This window comes from Nelumbo lutea, chromosome 1 (genome assembly GCF_056320005.1).
Source record: "Nelumbo lutea isolate HS-2025 chromosome 1, American lotus-T2T, whole genome shotgun sequence".
NCBI classification, from domain to species: domain Eukaryota; kingdom Viridiplantae; phylum Streptophyta; class Magnoliopsida; order Proteales; family Nelumbonaceae; genus Nelumbo; species Nelumbo lutea.
The window spans coordinates 127,397,708-127,419,185 of record NC_142684.1 but is presented as its reverse complement, the minus strand read 5'-3'; the positions used below and the strand labels follow the sequence as shown (position 1 = coordinate 127,419,185).

At 39.8% G+C, this 21,478-nt stretch overlaps 2 protein-coding genes across 5 annotated transcripts; one reads left to right on the top strand and one right to left on the bottom strand.

Moving 5' to 3' along the window:
• Positions 1 to 290: 290 nt before the first annotated feature.
• Positions 291 to 13,534, top strand: LOC148877441 (long-chain-alcohol oxidase FAO4A-like). 4 transcript variants are annotated; one of them, XM_088941200.1, is made up of 4 exons: positions 291 to 1,055; positions 1,148 to 1,186; positions 1,289 to 1,417; positions 11,490 to 13,534. In XM_088941200.1, exons 1-4 carry the CDS (start codon positions 855 to 857, stop codon positions 13,347 to 13,349), a joined length of 2,229 nt encoding a protein of 742 aa, XP_088797326.1. In that variant the 5' UTR covers positions 291 to 854; the 3' UTR covers positions 13,350 to 13,534. The 4 variants fall into 4 exon arrangements, with proteins under 4 accessions (XP_088797326.1, XP_088797334.1, XP_088797317.1 ...); XM_088941208.1 differs by lacking the exon at positions 1,148 to 1,186 and having other exon boundaries at positions 292 to 1,055; XM_088941191.1 differs by having other exon boundaries at positions 292 to 1,055; positions 1,148 to 1,417.
• A 3,754-nt stretch (positions 13,535 to 17,288) lies between these two features.
• LOC148877440 (receptor-like protein 51) lies at positions 17,289 to 19,653 on the bottom strand. Its single transcript, XM_088951953.1, has one exon. It carries the CDS (start codon positions 18,976 to 18,978, stop codon positions 17,611 to 17,613), a length of 1,368 nt encoding a protein of 455 aa, XP_088808079.1. The 5' UTR covers positions 18,979 to 19,653; the 3' UTR covers positions 17,289 to 17,610.
• Between the last annotated feature and the right edge of the window lie 1,825 nt (positions 19,654 to 21,478).

Below are 21,478 nucleotides of genomic sequence, written 5' to 3'. Positions count from 1 at the left end.
ACGAGCGAGAGTTGGTGCATAGAATGTTGGTTGTTGATCTTTTGAATGTTTAGAAATATCAGAAATCTGCATTGGGCTTGTCCATACTTTTCCATGAATTTTTTGTTTTTGTCTATAGTACATCCGGTGCCAATTAATGCATTTTTTTTGCACTCCTATTGTCGACCGCATAAAAAGCTTCTTACCAAAAAAAAAAAAAACAAAAACCTTTTTGGGCATCGGAGATACTAATACAGCACCTGTTGCCTGCTTAACCACCTCTGGGGTCTGGAGTCTGGACCGAGGCTCCCTTGGCTCTGCCTTCCGTATGGAGAGTGGCGAGGCTCTTAAGGAAACGTCATCATTTTAATTTCTTTCCCTAGATCTGCGTCAACTGATAACTCTGGTGTTCCTTTAGTTGATTTAACTAGTCATTGATAGAGTATATTATTCCACCATGAGAAATTGTTTAATCAGTTTTTCAATGACTTCCATTACAGAGCTAGGGTGCTTTCTTTCGATCATTTCACTAATCCAGATTTCAATCAATCATGTTAATTAGTTAAAGTCTTGCTTAATTTTCATTATATATAAAAAATAAATATTTTATCTAACGGAGGAGTTAATGCCTTGGTCAGTTGCTGCACCAAATAGCTAGGACGCTTACTATGTGAGTGAGCACAGGTTGGCATTATTTTATTATATTATTGGATCAGTAGAAAATAAAAATGAAGGTAATAGGACATACGGAGATTGGAGACCATATGAAACATGGCTTTTCATTATCTATATATAGAGAAAGCTGGCATAAATCAGGATGCTTCTGAACTTCTTGTGAAGGGCTCTTTCAATACTCCACTCATTGCAAAAGAAGAATGGAGAAGAATCGTCCTGCAAATCTCAGCTATCCAGAGAAGATAACTACTGTGAATTCACTTTCTTCTCGCGAAATGCATTCATTATGCACATTGTGTGACACCCTTTTGCCGTCTATTAACCATTCTGGCACTGATGAAGATGATTCTCTCTCCAATTTTTATTGGGCTTCTGCTTCCACCACTGCAATTCCACAACTTGTAAGAACATAATAACAGAAATCTCTCTCTCTCTCTCTCTCTCTCTCTCCTTTTCTTGTATTTTTCAATATTTTTAGCTTTCGAGAATGTAGGTTGCAGGAATTATAACTGAAAAGTTACCACTTCCAAAGGTGGGTATCCTCCGCTTAACTCTATGGCTCCTCTCAACATGGTTCGGAACGTTTATATTGACTGGGAAATCCAGTTTGTCAACTAAATTCCCCTACTTCCAGAAATTTTCTCAGGTTTCACAGAAGAAACGGGAGGAGATACTTCTTTCATGGTCAACCAGTTCATTTAGCTTGCTGAGGATGTTGTTCAAAATCTTCAAGCTTCTCCTTCTATTCGTCTTCTTCACTCAGGTACAATACAACTCCATTCCCTTTATTAAATCGTTGAATGGGATAGTAGGCTGGTTTATTGGCTATTGTTCAAACTCTCTCAGACTTCTGGCATATTTTAATTTCAATCCCCAAGAACAAGGGTATCAAATTTAAAAATAGAAATTGCAAAAAATTAAAGCAAAATTAACAAAAAGAAAGATTTAAATCAAGTTTTGCATTGTTTGAGACAGTAAGATCTGCAAATTTTAGAATAGCAAAGGAGTATATATGTTAATTGCAGTTTAAACCCAAACTAAGCAAAAAAAAAAAGGTGGAGAATTATGTGGATGAAATAATTGTATAGATTATTTCTCTCCAGTCAAAAAACTACTCTCAGTTCTCCCTCAGCCCTCTAAATTTTGTTATCTATTTTCTTTTTAATGTTTTGAAAGAATAATAACATTAAACTTGGGTTTATTAGGATTTGTAAGATATATGAAGAACTATTGTCTTTCTTTATTGATTTTCATGAATATATAAACAAAATATTTAAAGAAATTAATAATTACTATTTCCCAGTTTTAAGGTAATTTCTTAAAAAATATATATTTTATGGATAATTTATATAAAAGATACAAGAATTTGGAGGTATTTTAAAATTGAATTACAATACTTTAGGGATAATTCAAAAATAAAATTATGGGATTGTAGGATTTTAAAAATTTAGGGAAAACTTAAAGATATTTTAAATATCAATATTAAACCTAGATATATTTTACTAATTTACCTTCGGGTTCGAGAAATTATATACAAAACCTGCCCATGCCCCATACCCGATTTGAAGAAAAATCATTTTGTCTGTCCCTGCCCTATCCTTGTTTAGAGTCGGGGAAAACCCGCCCCATTTGGAGCGGAGCGGGGCGAGGCCCCGATTTTACGGGGGAAATTGCAATCCCTACCAAACACACTTTTAACTGTAGGGATATCTGTATTCTATTTTTATTTTTTAAGATAATATGGGAAACAAACCGAAAAAGGAATTTATATCATCCCAACAGAACATGTCCCACAACATTAAAAGTATCTCCCAATAATAAATAAAGATGTTGCCATAACACGCTAAGATGTACTTGTGGGGCGTGTTGTATGGGGCGCTAATTGGAACTCCAGAGAAAGGACCATCTCACAGTACCCACGAACCATAATGGCATGTGAGGCCCATAAACTTTGGGCGGTCCCATTATTTATTATATTTGGCTTTTTTCTTGAGCAATGTCTATGACGATAAGGGTATGATACTGTTTTTCTGGGCAATTGCTAGATTGTATAAAATCACATGTTTCTTATTCCTTTGGAGCAATGCTAGTAGACGGTTTGATTGTCTGGGTTAATAGTTTATTGACTTATTCAATGATTTTTGGTTAGAGATTAAGTTTAAGGTAAAACAGAATCGGTTGCCTGAACGGTTCTCAAGCTCAACGATTCAACCGTCCAGGTTAACGGTAGTTCAAAAATCATAATTTTTAATTCTACTATTTCCACTTTCTTCTTTCTATTCGAAGTATTTTTGTGCCTTTGGTTAACCTTCATTTTGGTTGTACTTGTGGATTCCAATTACTGTAAATAAGTGCATTTTTTTATATCCGTTATATATAAAATCAAGATTTCAATCAACATGCCAAAACATCCATGGTATGCATTTACCAATCACATAGTCTACTTACTTTTGGAGCAGTTATGTGCCTTGTCACCTTGCCTTAGTTAACCTTTCATTTTATTTTTCTTTTTCGAGTTCATTTGTGGTGTATTGACTAATATTTTTTACATATTAAATTAAGATTTCAACTAATTATGTTAAAAACATTACTTGACCTATTTATCTTTTATTGGTTCATATTTAATAAGGTTAAAAATGTAAGCTGTGGCGTAACATTTTATCAATCAATGGATCACATTTTTGGTTGCATTGTGCAGGTGATGAACCATAGATTTTGCCTTCTCTTAGGCTATGGTCGGTTTGAGGGAGAAGGTAATGAAAGGAAGGGAAAGCTAAAAAAGCCTATACAAGGTTTGTAAAAGTTTCCTTACCTTTTCCTTCCTTTCCTTACTTTTTCCTTTAAACCAAACACAGCCTTAAGGTTGTTTTGTTGGTAGTGCAATTTCTTTTGCCCTAGTACAAATGCATGGAAGTACAAATAAAAATTCAGGTTTGCTTTGCTTTGGTTCAGATTTTATTTTATTTATGCAATGTAAATAAATAAAATAAGACATAAGGCAAAATAGAAATAAATCAGAATTTGCACTTCTATTTTTTAACTAATACTAATGATGCATTGTAAACAAACTAGGCCTAAAGAATAAATGGAAAAGAGTCCTGCTATTGTAGCCTTTTATAAATGCAAATATATTCGGCCAAAATACATATGTCCCTCTAGACCCCACATTGGCAAGAGCCTCATGCACTGCTTTGCCCTTTTTATTTGATTGTGATTGATATAAATACAAATTTAAAGAGTGGAATTTACTTTTTCTACATTGACCTACTTTGTGTGCAAATTCTCCCATTTTGAAATAAAAAGCAGTTATGAAAAAATTAGTTCATTTTTCAGTACGTCGACATATCCTTACCAAACACAAACAGAAGCAAACTTTGGTCCCATTTTGAAAGAAAAAAAAAACAGAAAAAGAAAATTTACTTTTATTTTCAGTGCAAAAATGTATTCTTATCAAAGATTAGAAAATTTGGTTCAGAGTGCAAATTTTCTTTGGGTCAGCATTTGTACTAAAGTACTTAAAGCCTAAAGAGGAAAATCCATTCTGTGGTCCACTCTTCTCCTTAGGTTGTGTTTGGTTTGATATAAAATAAGAGACAAATAGAAAGCTAGCTGAACAAAAGTTCTTATACCAAACACAACATTAAGCCAAAGTTTGGATCAATTTGATCTGATGAGATTAGTAGGTCCAGACTAAACAATGGAACCAAATTGTTTGGGTTATGGTTGAGTTGGCCAAGGATACCATGTGGCGACCTCCGTAGCCATCCTCTCTCTCAAGCCATGTCGACACCACGTGTGATGGAAGAGTGCGACTAAGAAGGAGCGTCTTGCACAGACAAGGAAGCAAACTCTGTCAGGGAAGAGGAAACCTTTCGAAGACATCAACAAATGACCTCATCTCAACAACCTCGAGAGCCCTATACATCTGTAACACGGACACCCAACTATAAATAGGTATTCCCCACTCGAAGTAAGGGACTTTTGAAAAAAGACTCTTGGAATATTTCTCTGTATTATCTCTTTGGCCCGGACCAGCATTATTTCAACATGCTCAGCTCAGTCACCTCTTCTCTATCCAGCTGACTTGAGCATCGGAGTACCTACCTGGGGAACAACTCCTTAGGCCTTTGACCTTTCTCCTGGTTGCAGGTCTCAGTGTGTGGCTTCATCCTTCCACCTCAACCTTGTCCAGTTGGCAGGATTATCTAATTGTATCATCGGTTTGGAACACCTCAGATCAGACAACATCATATTGGCATCGTCTGTGGGAAGCATACGAAATGTCATTTCCCAAACACCTTTACGTGCACTAAAAGCAGCCATGCCTAAAAGCACATTTGATCGCTCTAGAGCCTATTCCCCATATTGAGGATCTTGCTCACTTCATAGCTCTCCACCTTAGGAACCCCTACATCATACCACAGTTGACCCCACACAATTCCAAGTCATGCAGTAGAAAATCAATCATATCCTATCCATGATGGAGACGCTGGAGCAACCAGCTCGCATCACAAAGCCACTTGCCCTGCCGCATAGGCACCTACTATAGCCGATCCTCACACCGAGGACCCCAAAAGGTGCCACGAAGATAGGCACAGGGTCCAATCTGACCACGACCAACTAGAAGATCTGACTCCCCAGCCCGACCTCGCATGCACGACGCCCGTAGTAGATCCCATCACTCCACCTGAGTGCCGACGAAAGAATGACACAACCAACATCTACAACAGTGGCTAATCTCGGTAGTCGAATTTGGATTAGTTCGAGATTGGCTTGCAATCCCAAAAGGGGAGTGTCTGGCCGAACTAGAGCACAACTAAGTAGATAGAAGTGTTGCACCTCCGTTGGCTCAACCAACAAAGCAACACCACAATCAACAACCTGCCAAAGAGCCCGTCTTTGTTTAAGAGATTGTCGACCAGCTCCTCCCAATCAGATGGCAACCCCTTCAATTCGAGAAATATGATGGAACCTCGGACCCCAACAACCACATTGAGGGGTTCAAGGTGATAATGATGTTGCACAACTCTTCTAATGTTCTCATGTGCAAGACCTTCATTGCCACCCTCCACGGAGTCGCCAGAACCTGGTACGCCTCCCTTCTTCTGTGGTCCATATCCTCCTGGGAGCAGTTGGAGATACAGTTCCTGACATTGTTCACCGCTAGCAAAAGGCATTGGAAGAGGTCGGTCAACTTCATGCAAGTGCGAAAAAGGAAAGGAGAGACCTTGAGGGAATACTTGGTGAGGTTCAATGCTAAGGCCCTCTAAGTCTGGACTCTAGATCAGTCGGTGGCTGTGGCCTCCATCATGAGCGGGCTGCGCTCCTCAATATTCAGCTTCTCTTTGCAAAATAACCCTTTGCCTAACCTGACCACACTCATGAAACACGCATAGAAGTATATGAATGCCGAAGACGCCCAAGCGTTGCGTGGAGAGGATGCAGACCAACACGACCGGAAGCGTCGAGACACCAAGAGGCAAGATCGTCGACCTAACCACAAACCAAGGATCTTGTCGCCGATGTATCACAACTTCACTCCACTCAACGCTTTGTGGGCTCACATGCTGATGCAAATCCATGATCGTAGCTTTGCTAGGTGGCTTGAGAAGATGAAAACCCAGGGCTACAAGAGAAATCAAGACAAGTTTTGTGACTTCCACTGTGAACACAACTACAAGACTAAGCGCTATCATGACCTTCACCAAAACCTAGAAGACCTTCTCCAATGTGGATACCTTCGTGGATTTATCGACATCAATGCACAAATCTAGAGAAGAACAACACAAAAAATGCTCAGGAGAAAGACCCAACTTCTATTCATCAACAATAATGACATCCCCACCATCAGGCTCTTCGGCATCAAAGGAGTTGAACCCCTAAATGACTTCGACCACCTCTGGGAACTAACGTATCACCCTCTGCTGACAGAGGGTGAATCCTTCCTTCCAGGAGTTAGTAGGGTAGTTGCCCAACTCATTTTGATGAGCCTCTGAAGACCTATACTCAGAGATGCCCTCCTCCTTTGCTCGAGCAATCTTCGCCTCAGCCTCCTCGAGCCCCCTCCTCAGCACATCTGTCGCCACCTTGAGATCGTGGGCGCAACTCTTCATCTTACAGATAATGTCGTCCCTCTCCTCGGTGTCGGGCTTCATCTCAGACAACTCCACCTTCAACTAGGTATTCTCTATCTCTTGCGACTCATAAAATTAGTGCAAATTGAGGAGGTGGTCGACAAGGTCAGTGATTGAACAACCGACCACAAGACATCAAATAGTTAATATTAAAGAAGAGAAACAAGGAAGAACAAGTAAAGCTGAACTCACCACCATGATTTGATGAAGAGCCACGCTCTCCAGGAAGCTATTGGTGTAACTTCTAGTTTCCTTCCTCTAGGGAGCATTACACCCCGAACAAGTTGCTTGGCCACCCCTTCCATCTCAAGGGTGTCCTCTGGTCGAATCGACCATTGTTGAACGCACACACTGGTTGAATCCTCAACCGAAGTGTCTTCTGGAGCATCCCCCTATACAACAAGGACCGCTTGAGCAAAGTTGTGGCCTCTTCAGAGTCAACCACCATGACCTCCTTCATCGACCTTGGACTCTTCCCCTATTGAGGTGTGCATTCTATCGAGTGGCGTTGAAGCTCCACAGTCCCGAGTTGCAGCCCGTGGTCCTAGCTGCTTGTGCCTTCCTTGCAGCCGCGACCTTCATACATCGAGCTCTCTTCTCAGCGCCAATCATGTCCGAATCTACACAATTCATTACAAAGTTAGGCAAGCTCACCAAAAAAAAGAAGAAAGACCGTGAAACCCACAAACCGGACTAGGATTGATCAGCCTAAGGGCACATCAGCCCAACTATGGTCAACAATTGGGATGATGTGTACTTCCCGAGTGTGCACTTGCACTATCCTCCTCACAACAACTTTCTCCTCCTTCGATAGCTCAGTTTGGGAAGGACCCTTATCCTTGGTCCTCAGAATGGATAGGGTGAGGGAGAATAGCCAACCTCCTTGGCACTTCACAAAGAAAAAAACCCTCTTTCTAGTGCTTAATGGAAGAGGGAGCCCCACAAGCACCTTAGTGATCGACTTGGCCGACAAGTAGTAGTACCCTTGCTTATGCTTCTTTAAGTGGAGAAAGTATCTAAACATCAACAGGCCGGCCATCAAACTATGGACATATACACAAATCTCCCCGGGACGAGCCATAATGGCCCTCTCCCCTCTCCCAGGACACCTCAGTTCGTATTCCTCGGGAATGCGATACACTTCCTAGATCCAAGCCGGGTTACCTGGAGAAAGGCTACACTAAGCTGAGGCAAACCGCTCCCCAAGTCTCCCCTCGAGGGTTTTCTCTTTAGACTCCACATCGGCCTCGGCCACCTTGTCAGCATCGATCTCTTAGATCTCAGTGTTGCCCTCGTCACCAACCTTGACCACATTGGCATCAGTCTCCGGCACCCTAACCTTGGTCGCCTCACGCTGAGGACTACATCCACCGAAGTGTACCCGGTGAAAAGGTAAGACAAGGAAGATGTAGTGAAAGACATCTTACTGAAGAAAAAAAAGAAGTTCGAGACACCTAAGATATCAAGCATGGGACGTTTGCCAAACTCCAAGGCATAGACTCTTCTCAAATGGCAAAGTTAAATTGCTCATCTACCCCCTTTTTATAAAGGCAGCCAACGGTTCAAATCAAACTAGATCAACGACGCCGATTCAATGCCACACTTCGCACTCCATGACCTCAGAAAGATGAAACAATTCGTCTGTCGACCCATCTCGGAAACGTCATGAGCGTTGAACTGGCCGGTTTGCCTAGAAAACCAACCTTACTCTGGCTAGTCAACTTGAAAAAATTAAAGTTCCACAACCGAGGACCGTAGAGCTCTTCCACGCCTAGTCACAACCGAACACTACACTCCTCGACTTCAGAACTAGGGGAGTAGTGTTCGGGTGATGGTTGAGCTGGCCAAAGATGCCACATGGCAACCTCTACAAATGTCCTCTCTCAAGCCACATCGGCACCACGTGTGATGGAAGAGCACAATTAAGGAGTGTCCTGCATGGACAAGGAAGTAGACTCTGATAGGGAAGCGGAAACCTCTCGAAGTCCTCGGTGGACGATCTCATCCCAATTACCCTGGGAGCTCTATCCATCTAGAACACAGAAACCCAATTATAAATAAGTACTCCCCACTCGAGGTAAGGGACTTTTGAAAAAAAATACTCTTGGAATATCTCTCTACACTATCTCTTCGGCCCGGACTAGCATTATTTCAACCTGCTCGGCCCGGTCACCTCTTTCTCTATCCAACTAACTTGAGCGTTGAAGTACCTACCAGGGAACAACTCCTCGAGACTCTGACGTTTCTCCTGGTTGTAGATCTTAGTGTGTGGGTTTGTCCTTTCACCTCGGCCTTGTCCTGTTAGCAAGATTATTTGATTGCGTCTTCAGTTCAAAAGACCTCAGATCGGACAATATCACAAACAAACAAACGAAATATATGAGTGTTTTCTGGGAAAATGGTACACCATTGCATTATTGTTTTCTTAGAAAAGGGCAATGGAGAAAGAGCAACGATTTCAAACACCATCATAATCAGTAATACCACATACCGAGCAACCACCAGATCCTTCCAACAAGGATAGAATGGCATAGAGTGTATAACCAACAAATCGATTTCCTGCCCACTAATCTTTACCCACAACCCACCTTGATTTCAGCCACACATCACCATCTTGTATTTAATAAGATGTGCGGCTGCAATGTATTATGGGTAGGGTTTGGGTAGAAAAAGTGAGTAGGAAATTTGTTCACTGAGTAGATCTGATGGAGTTAAGAGCCAATTGGGGCAAATCCTAAGACATGGCCTCCGGTCCAAGGCCCAATGTAAGCCCAGGCTGGCAAGCCCAAACCCATCCCAAGCTAAAGCCGTACACAACTTTGGCCTGGTTTGGGCATGGGCACATAGGTCGGAGGTTTTAAAGAAAAGTACGGACAAGTTCAATAAAAATTTTTGATTTCCACTACAGAGTTATAAATATTCAAAATGTCAACAACCCACACTCTATACACCAATGCCCACCCATGAATTGGTATCAATTCTTAGCTGACACGTACCCAACAGTACTTGGAGCCTATAAATTCTGACCCTGGGCTGAACCGTCATTCTCCCAAGGTTTTATTTCAATTGCCTTTCAGTTTTATATTTTATTTGGGAAAGAGGTTCTAATTTAGAAAATAAAGTAAAAGATATGATTAAACCATTACTGTATATGGCTGCGTTTCGTTGCGTAGAAAATCTTGATTGGATGCAAAATTAATACCCAATTCTGTTTTACTTTCATTTAGTGCCCCCATAACAATGGTCAGCACCGACTCTTTCTCTCTCTCTCATACATTCAAGGAAGAGCCATACCAATACGTCAAAGGCCTTGATTTGCATGTTTCAGTATTGCGCTACAGCAATGTGATTATCACCCCAACCAATGGTGACAGTGGGATTTGACTCGCAAGTCTCATTTAACATGTACAACCAGTCAGAGAACATTGAAAAAATTACATATAAGTGGACTGTAATTTACTCCTGAAATTGCAGCCCCCTTCTAGTATATTAGTACCTTTCTTAAAATCGCATCCTATCCGTGGATTTGACATCAATCCACGGTCAGGATTCAATCTATCCCTATAAATCTGAACTCCACCATAGGGGTGGACTGAACTATAAAATCCCCCTAAAAATTAATCCACCATCTCTTAATTTATGCATGAATAAATTAGCTTAAACATAAAAAGAATAAAAATAGGAAGAATGACAGTTCAATCCATGATCAAAATTTTTAGGCCCAAAATACAATTGGGGTAGGTGCCTATCCGTACTTTTCCATATCCTCCAATTTTTTTATTGCATTTAATTGGATGGTGGAGAAATGTTTCTTCTACAAACAATTTCCAAATCAGACTATTAATTTGGCCAAAGCAAAATGCATGTTGGTTTTTGGCATGGACAGTGTTTTTATTTGAACCAACAAGTGAATCACTCGGTGTATTGAATTTAAAGCCAATGGAGACCATGTCTGTACTTTGATGGACAGTCACAAAAATTTGTGTGATGATGGTCACAGCGCAGAGGTGAGCTTGTTTTGTCTATGCCACCATTCAAACACTCGTCATTGTAGAAACATGGACATAAAACTGAGGATCATCACTTAGCCCGGCTGGGCTTTCCACACTGATGATTTGGGCTATAGCCTGGACCTTGAAATATATATGTGGCATATAAAATATGTATGAAATATATGTTATAATTTATATATACAATAACTATATATTATATATGATATTTGGAATTAATTTTTATGACCTTAATAGACAAGCATTTGTTTTATATAGCAATAGATATGTTATATGTGTCATCTTCTAATAAATGTTAGAGGCCTGAAAACCCAGTCCCAAACCCAGAATATTCCAGGCCGGGCTAGAAATGATCACCTTAATTATCAAAAACCTCTGTAGGACTAGGAGCCACACTATATTATATCACCTGACTACATACTTGACATGAGTATGAAAAAAAAAATTGTCAAGCATAAAATGCTTGAATATTATGGATAAGTTTTTTAAGAAGTATTGTTTGGATAAAGTTTTGCTATTGAGCTTTAGAGCTAATATGAGATTTGGTAATAATTGCTTCTGAAAAAGCCCTTTTGAGCCCCAATGGCCAATGCAGAAAGCCTGAAATCGGGACTCTGTGCTTTTGGGCTTTAAAAGCACAAACCCTGAAGATTATTTGGTTCCTCGGTTTTCTAATTCTTGTATTTTTCAGGTAGACGAGAAGAATGAGAACCCATCATGGAAGGCTCTAGGCTACTGTGGTCCAGATCCAGATTTCAAACACCGAATTCAAGCATCCAAAACAGACCAAGATGATTTAACTTCAGAAGAAGAGGAGAAAAAAGAAGAGCTCTTTGGGCCTCTCTATAGACGCCTCATCAATCCAAGGCACCCAAGACAAAGTATCGCAGAATACCTTGAACAATCTGGGTTTCCTGTCACAATTAACCATTTTCATGGAAACAAGACTCCCTCGATATCTTCTCCTTCTTTAACTATAAGATGTGATGCAGTCGTAGTGGGATCCGGGTCTGGTGGCAGTGTAGCAGCTGCTGTTCTTGCCAAAGCAGGCTACAAGGTGCTCGTCTTAGAGAAGGGAAAATACTTTGCAAGAAACAATCTTTCACTTCTGGAAGGACCCAGTCTCGAGCAAATGTACCTAGACGGTGGTCTCACAGCCACCGACGATCTGGGCGTCTTCCTTTTTGCAGGCGCCACCGTTGGTGGAGGCTCCACGGTCAATTGGTCTGCTTCGATACGAACTCCTGATCATGTCATGGAGGAATGGTGTTACAGTCACAAGCTTGAGTTATTTGATCGCAAGCTTTACAATAGAGCCATGGATGTCGTCTGCAATCGAATGGGAGTTCAAGTTGATACTCAGGAAGAAAGCTTTAACAATGCAGTGTTAAGAAGAGGGTGTCTTGAGTTGGGCTACCCAGTGAGCAGAGTCTCGCAAAATGCGCCAATGGATCACTACTGTGGGTGGTGTGGTTTTGGGTGCAAGGACGGAAAGAAGCAAGGCACCGCAGAGACATGGCTGGTCGACTTAGTGGATTCAGGTAATGGCGTTATTCTTCCAGGCTGTGAGGCCTTGAAGGTCTTACATGAGAGAAAGAGAAGGAGGAACAACAGAAGCACAGCCATTGGGGTAGCTTTCAGATTAGATAATGGCAGTGGAGGACATGATATTTGTGTTGTTGAATCGAAGGTGACAGTGGTTGCTTGTGGTGCTCTAAGAACACCTGTACTGTTAAAGAGAAGTGGATTGAAGAATACCAACATCGGAAAACACCTCCGTGTTCATCCAGTTGTGTTGGCATGGGGCTACTTCGCTGATGAACCAGCTTCATCAAATGGTGATGAGTGGCTCAAAGATAAACGGAGCTATGAAGGGGGCATACTTACATCAATGTCGACAGTTGTTGCAGGGTTTGAGGGCTCCGGCTATGGTGCAATTCTACAGACCCCATCGTTGCACCCAGGTTTGTTCTCAGTTCTGATGCCGTGGGTTTCAGGTACTGACTTCAAAGAGAGGATGTCTAGGTTCTCAAGGACCGCCCATGTGTTTGCTTTGGCGAGAGACAAAGGATCAGGCCAGGTGAACTCAGAAAGCTCGCTGAGTTATCGACTGGATGCCATAGATGAAGAGAATTTAAGCAAGGGAGTAGAGAAAGTGCTAAGAATATTGGCAGCAGCAGGGGCGGAAGAGATTGGAACCCATCATTGTGAGGGGAGGAAATTAAATGTGAAGCGAGCAAGCAAAGACGAGTTTGAGAAATTTGTGAAGGAGGAGAGTGGGAGGAAACTGTGGGGGCTGTCGACGCCGGTGGCTTCAGCGCATCAGATGGGGAGCTGCAGGATGGGTGTGGACCGGGACAAGTCAGTGGTCAGCCCAAGAGGAGAGACATGGGAGGTGGAGGGGCTCTTTGTGGCTGACACCAGCGTATTTCCAACTGCACTTGGTGTGAATCCAATGGTGACTGTCCAGGCCATTTCTTACTGCACTGCACACTCCGTAATTGAGTTCCTTGAGAGGAACGACAAAGCCAAAGATGGCGGTACATTCTAATTGAAACATTCATAAATCTATTCAGACAGCCTCTGATACATAAAATAGTAAGTCAATTCTTCTTCTTATATATTTTTTATCAGGTCAGGTCAAATTGAACTTCGTACTTTAATTGGAGCTATATATGCTGTTTCTTACTTCATTTGTTTGATTTGGGGAAATTAGATTTTGCACCTTCTCACTGATTTGCACTGTAAATTCTCATTGATTTGTTATTATTTTGTATCTGCACATAGAAATTACCCAAACCAACAGTCGAGGCAATAGATTAGCTATCAATATTTTCTATTATAAGCACATACATAACACAATCAGGCTCCACCATAAAACCGATCCAAGTTTCAAAGAGGGATGTCAATGGGCACTCTGGATTTCCTGCTCAAACACATTTTTCACATCCCTGCCCACAAGATACTGAGATACTACCGTGCATTTGGAACATCTCCCCATGAATAAGGGTGATATTCCCAATGCGCGCCTGTCGTATCCTGTGGGTAGAGATGGCGGATGGGGGAGAAGTAGGAGATCCGGATTGGTCAATGGTTGGCATGTTTTAGGGAAGAGTGCGCAGCAAATTCCAGCTCAGGCCTCAGTTGGTCAACTTGGTCCGACCTTCAGCAAAGTTGAAGAGGTATAATGGTCGTCGAACCGAGTCTGATCAGCATATTAAATGAGTACTTTCAAATATTTTTGATACTTTGTCCCTTCAAATACTTCCGATCTATTTTCAAAAAGATTAAAAGTAACTTTTAACAGTTGTCAAAATATTTATAAAATACTGTAAAAATGAGTCTCATAATCCATCACCTATAAACATTATTCCATGGAAGGAGAAAATTTTGGAAAATGATTTTGGACTCATTCATTGGGACCCAATATATAATATATATGTTACTGAGATGACAGAGAATTCACAATAACTTCCTTTCTTTCCCTTCTATTTATATCCTTTTTTATGTGTAAAATATAAAACCTTCCATAGATTTTTTTTACAATCATATAAAGCTTCTCTAGGCTTTGATATTAGCAAAAACCTCCCCTATAATTTTCACAAAGTATACAATTTCCTCCTTTTAACTTTCTAAACAAAAAGGCTGACGCAATATTATATTCTTTTCAAAATACCAGTTTTACCCAAGGTTTTTAAAATCAAACTGGACAATGAACCATTCAGGGGTCTGATTCCCGGGTTGAATGGTCTGACCGTTGGAATCAAATAGATAGACCATTTTGACAAAAAATAAAAATAAAAATAAAAAATAAAAACAGCTAACAGCTGCTGAATAGTTCGAATGCCCAAGTCAATGATTTACTGACCAAATCAACAATTTTTGGCCAAAATGATGGTTCTGGGGTAAAATGGATTCCTTGATATGCATATTTATTAAAATACCCAAAAAGAAAATTTATTTCATTTCCTCAAACAAAAAAGTTACTGTATGCCTTAATAAGACCTGGGTAGCGTTCCATTGTCTGTCCAATTTTCAGTGTGGCAAAACAACAAGCAGTTCACGAGCCACTGACTCTCTGAAGAGTCTACATAACCAGGTACAAATTAGTACAAAGTATAAGGTTCTGCATTCTACATATTTGTATTTATACTCTTTGCAAACTGAACCTTAATCTCAACATTGTTCAACACTTAACGAGATCTCACATGCTTGAAGAATGAGATATGTAAAACCTTCAGGTGGTGGATGCTTCTTTTCTGCTAAAAAACAAAACCCTTTATTCTTAGTAATAATTTGATTCATAAATCATTAATGGATTTCTAGAATATCATCTGACAGATCGGTTTGGATAAAGCTAGCAAGAACATTGAAGGTTTTTGGAGTTGTTTTCTTTGGCCTCTTACTGTGAATTTGATTTTATTTCTGAAGTCAAACCGTTTGGGCTTTTTCGGATTTTTTTTTAAAGAATTTTGGTTATGACACATTCCTAATATTTCCTTTATTCAGTTAAAGCAAAAAAAAAAAAAAAGAAAGAATAAAATCTGGTAGATTTCGGTTTTATTTTGATATGGTTGGTTGAACTTCTTTTGTGATTTGAAGGGGGATTGGCATGGCTGCTGGTCTTTGGATAGGCCAAGGGAGTTGTTCAGTAGATAGCAATGAACACTTTAGCTGTTCAGCAGGCTGTGAAACACCCATAGTCTATACCCCCACTCCAACCGCATCTTGCCTGTGAATTTGGCATGGCGACCCCGAACATTCTCCCTTCAATTTCTTAGTGGGCCCCATATATTTTAGAAGACTGGTGTGGACTGGAGTCTTAAAAGGCCAGAATAATAATATTCAACTGTTGCATCGTTTATAGGTATGAGAGATTTTGCCATTACGAGAGAGATTATGTATGTGTTTGATATAGTTTCCCCTTATTAAATAAATGTTTGTATTTGATTTGTCTTCAAAACTGAGAAAAGTATTTGATAAACCGTCTATGGACAACTAGGTGCCATTAACACCACATCAGTGGAACAATGAATAAATGTTCTCAATTATTGTGGAAATGTTTGGTGTGCGTATAAATAAAATTCACTTTTGTGATATCAATACCTACGGATGAATATGATTGAAAAAATGATGATTTGGCGATGATATGGTGGCATTTTGATAAATGCCTATCACGAAATGTCCATGAAACAAAATACATGCTATATTTATCAACAGTGGCAAACAGAAGTATACAAGGTATGTGGTGAAACAAAATACTGCAATTTTAAATTGTATAATAATACCATAATGGTGGTAATCACATTTTTATAATTTGAATGATTTTATTACTAGAATGAATGTTGAATGGGAGTAAGGATGCAAATGGATCAGATCAGATTCGAATCAAGGTATATTTGAATAGATCTAACATTAACAATGTTGGATGCGATCTGATCTAAAAATTTGATTGGATTTGATAAGACTCGATTTGGATTCGAATCTTATTGATAAGTCAGATATTCGGATCTGATTAGATCCGACTTATTTTCTTTAAAAATTAATAAATTATTAAAATAAAAAATAAAATATACTAATTTAAATAAAGTAAAAACAAAATATACAAGTATTTTTTAATTATTTTCATCATATACATATATATATAATTTTTTGATAAAAAAATAAATAATATAACAAATTTATAAAAACATAATATGAAAAATATATTTATAAATAAATAGATAACATATATATATAGATCAGATCTTCTTGAGTCCGATCCAAAGGTAAACAAGAATGATCTGAATTCGACCAAATAAGATCGGATTTCAAATTGGATCATGATCCAATCCATTTGCACCCTTAAATGGGAAGTATTTGTACATTGTTGTCAGAATCACAAGGGAAGTTTTTATTAACATCAAAACACAAGAGAGCTTTTTGTGATTGTCAGAAAAACTCAATGGGAGGTTTTTATATTTACCCTTTTTTAATATATATGTGAGAGTAATTTGTACAAGCCTGGCCGTTAGCCCCTAGATAAGCTTCAATTTCCTTGAAACAATAAATAAAAAGTCCTGGAAAAAGCAAAAGAGGGACAAACGTTCAGGACAGACACAGACACCGGTTCAGTATATTGGATTTGTACTTTGGATATCAAATTGACTCTGAAGTCTGAACATGGATATTGAAATGGGAACCATAAGCCCATCACCTACCCAAATGGACTGCACGAGTCATGTTTCTGAAAATTTAGAAAGAAAAATAAAGCAACAAGTTAAAAGACAAGCAGAATAGGGCTGAAGAAATAAAAACTATATATACCTAGAATGGTATTAACAAAAAGAGGTAAACAGAAGAGAATCCAATGATTAGTTGTTTACCCATAACAACATAAACAATAAAAAATCCTCAACTCCCCTCCCACCCACCATAAGAGAACATCATTACCACCATGGAGCATCTCTGAGTCAGAATGACAACAGCAATGAAGAAAACAATTTCAAGATAAACAACAAAAAAGCTCCTCCAATGAATCATCGGCCACTCTTTTACATGTATGACAACAATAATACAATCCATAGTAACTACACTTTTAAAAAATGGTAACAGAGAGAGACAACTCTTCTTCTCCAGCTGTAGTAGAATGAAAGAAATAATTATACATATAAAAAAAGAATTACACCCCTTCAATGATTTTCCACCTTTATCTTTTCTTCCCTTTGCATCCACTCCTCATGAGTCATGATTAAACAAAACCAACTTATAATTCCTAAATTTCTTTTTTTTTTCCCCTTTTATGTAAAAAGTAAACTAATCTCTACTTTCTTTCATCCACACCTCTTTGAGAGAAGAACCAAGAACACAATTAGAAAAATTATAGATGAAAGCCCAATTGCCACTCCAAGAACAATCTTACTTGGTCCATGGCGATGATCATCCTTGGATTTGCTGCTACCATCTGAACTTTCATCGTCGTCGCCGCTGCTGCTACTGTCGTATGAATCCGATGACCGGGCCGGTGGGGGCGACACAGGAAACCCATCTTTGTCACAGGGTGCAATCCCGAGCTTCAGCTTTGACGAAATAATCGTGTGGTTGTAACAAAGATTGCTATTGCCACCTACCTTGAACACGACCAACCTCTTTATGAAGGACCCATTGAAGGGCATGACCCCCCGAAAGTTATTGTTCTCAAGATTGAGATACTTCAACTGCTTCATCTCTGAGATGAACTTCGGGATGGTTCCATTGAACTGGTTCGAGCTCAAATCGAGGTGAACTAGACCTGGAATCTCCAACATTGAGTCGGGTATAGGACCCGACAATGAGTTCGAAGCAAATGAAACATTTGTAAGCGATAACAGGTCCCCCAGCGAAGTGGGGAGCTCACCAGAGAGCGTGTTTGAAGAAAGATTCAAGAACTCAAGGTCGCCGAGAAGTGTTAATGAACTGGGTACCCTTCCTTTGAGTCGATTACCAGATAAATCGATATGGGTATAGTTCAAATGCCATCTTTTGGGGAGATAACCAGTAAGATTGGCGTTTGAAATCGTTACAGACCTCAGCTTCTTCAAGTTACCAAAAATGACAATCGGTCCGCTGGCGTTAACTGTCACTTGAGAGACTGTTAGATCGGTGAGGTTCTTTAAGCGGCCGAGAAAAACGCCGGTCAGCTTACGGAGGCTGTTGATACAAGAGAAGGAGCGGAGGCTGGCGATTAGCTCGGCGGGGAAGTGAACGGGCTGGATGGGGCAGTTTAGGAATTCGAGATCTTGCAATGTGCTTAGAGATTTCAGGGCGGTGATGGACATTTCAACGTCATCGGAGCAGTTGACGAGGCGGAGAGAGAGGAGGTGGCGGAAGGGCTTGCCATTGTCGCAGAGAGTGGTATTGTGGAGGGAGGGCTGAATGCAGGGGTCCTTGACGGTGGGGATATTGAGAGATTGCAGAGCAAGGAGCTGTTTTGGATCAAGGGTTGATGGAGCAGATGGCGATGTTGAAGGTTTTGGAGCTGGAGGTGAGAAAGAAGGTTTTGTAGGCGTTGGAGATGGAGCTGAAGGTGAGGGCGATTTGGTTGGAGAGATTTGTGGTGGTGATGGTGAAGTTGAGTTGTGGGAGAGAGAGGAAGAGATGGTGACGGTGGAAGATAAGAGGAGTGCTAGTAAGATGAAAAGGAATGGAGGTCTGGGTTCCATTGCAGAGAGAGAGAGAGAGAGAGGGTTTTGAATTATGATGGCTCTGTTCCTGTTGGGAGTGCAATCGAGGAGTCTACTTCGCCTGCTTTGTTAAAGAACAGTGGATTGAGCATGAAGAAGGGGACAGTCGGGGTTGGAGTGTCTATGCTGGGCTCTCTGGTATAATATCAAATATTATTACAACTGGACTGGCGGATTTTTGAAGTAAGGATTACTGATTTTATTATTTATCTACGGGCAAAGGCAAAGCTGGGTTGGGTACACATCAGCTGTAACACTAACACATTCTTGGGGGGGCCATTTACTCGCCACATGGCTCAGCTAAGACCACTGAGATTCAAGTCATAATGGGTCCACATGATGGCGGTGATCTCAACATCACATGGAGAATTAAGAGGGTCCAGCGGTCAAACCAGCCCCAGACCCAATAGAATCCACCCACATTCAGTGGTTCATTAATGGCTCATATTAACTCAAATCCTAACCTAATCAGTCAGATTATTTAAGTGGCTATCTGTCCAGAATTAGATGGGGTTTTCACAAATTTGATGGGCATTGCCATAGAATTTGCTTCAAGATTTTAGAAGGAAGAATGCATGTAGATTTCCAACTCCAATCCAAGACTAATCAAATCCTTAATGAAGTCATAATAAAAAACCCTAATCCCCAAATTGGGTCTGTGATGGCAGTTGATATTTAGAACTTAGATTGTTTGAGGGATTAAAAACAACACCCTAATTCTGGAATATGATGTCCACCTTCCGAACTCAACTCTGCAGTCTGCAGCTAAGAAAAGATCCTTTTTTTAAATTAACTCCGAAAGGAAAGTGGAGAGCAGAAAGGTGTCGCAACTGGTGCATTCTCGGGCTTTGCTACAGGAATGGACGGTAGAGATGGTGTTGCACGTGTGCCTCACATTTATTATTTGTACCAATAAAAGAAGAAGATTTGTATGGTGAATGGGGAGGGGAATTCATCCATGTCCAGAGAAGTATCACTCGAGGCTGGTTCTTTGTATTCAAGCCGTTCAAAACAGAATCAGGGTTGTATACATACCAATCCCGATGCGTGGATTAGCTGCTTTCATGGAAGCAACTCAGAAATACACTGAGCCAAGCAACGGTAACTTTTCATTTTTCAATGTTACCCTTCTAAAGTGACCGTTGGAAAAGGGTTGGATCTTGATCGGATCGATGCATTTCTAGGTCTCCATTCGGATTCGGATCTGTTCCTTTTATACATTTGGGCAATATCACAATACATATTCAAAGTCAGATATAACTGTTGATGTGTTACATCAAATAATATATATAGCTATTTTTTTATAATTTTTAGATATTTTCAATTTTAGGGAAAAACATAGATTTAACAAGTTTCAGCTGCAGGTATAAATTAGAGGCCCAAACTATTAACTCAATATATAAAAGCCATCAAACAGTTTGGATGAACAGTGAATAACAACTTATTGATCAAGAACTTTTAATGGCAATTATGGGACCATTAACATTCAAATGTCCCTTGTACTGTTCCATACGATGCAGCCATGCCACATGCCCATGCCTTGAGATATCGATACGATACACCTATACTGAATATATCATATATTCATATTTTGAACCTTGATTCAATCTATTTACTTTTACTTTGTCCAGTATTCAAGTTTTTGTTACACAAAACTGCTACTTTGCATGTAATGGTTCATCATTCATGAATTCTCCCTCAATTATCATCAATTTTTTTGGGGCCACAATTGTGTTGTTTTGATCTACGAAAAAGAATAAACTTTCACTACTGTGTCACACAACAAGATTGTTTCACTTTGAACCGTTTGGACTTTTGGAGCCGTAGACAACCGATTTACTTACTAATTTCTATGTCTAATTGTCTATGATTATGTAACATTCATCAAGCGTAAAGAAGCAGCATGGAAATCAAGAATAGGGATGAGCAAATGCGCAGGTTCTACCTAGAACTGAATAGAATCAACTTCAAACCAATCTTGAACAAACCCTATCCAATTTGTTACAGGGTAGGGTCCGGTTCCAAATTCTTAGAACTGACCCCACCCAGGCTGGTTCCAGGGTCTAAGAGTTTATAATGACACATTTTGAACCATATATTAATATGTTATGATCATCTACATATTAATATTAAGTTATTCAATTTAATCAATAAAGATAATGAAAGTTTTAAACTATATATTGTCATTATTAAAAATCAAGTTTTTAAAGAACATGTTTCATATTTTTGTTGAGTAAAGAAATAACATGTTTCACGGGTAGACCCTAAAACTGATCTGAAAACCGCAAAAGTCAAAACTGACCCTGGAACTGACCTTTACAAGATTGATTCCGGTTTCAAAAACCTGGAACTGACCCCTATAGAGTAGGTTCTAGGTTATGCCATCGAATAGAACCGATTCGACTCAACCCATGCTCACCCCTAATCAAGAGACCAAGAAAAAGGAGGAATCTCCGACTCTTTTGCTTAGGTTGATATT

Excerpts from the sequence above, each read along its gene's own strand:
- LOC148877441 (XM_088941191.1), top strand. The coding sequence starts at position 855 with ATGGAGAAGAATCGTCCTGCAAATCTCAGCTATCCAGAGAAGATAACT. Across the intron at positions 1,056-1,147 it reads CCACTGCAATTCCACAACTT|GTTGCAGGAATTATAACTGA; the intron begins GTAAGAACATAA and ends TCGAGAATGTAG. Across the intron at positions 1,418-11,489 it reads TATTCGTCTTCTTCACTCAG|GTAGACGAGAAGAATGAGAA; the intron begins GTACAATACAAC and ends TGTATTTTTCAG.
- LOC148877440 (XM_088951953.1), bottom strand. The coding sequence starts at position 18,978 with ATGGAACCCAGACCTCCATTCCTTTTCATCTTACTAGCACTCCTCTTA.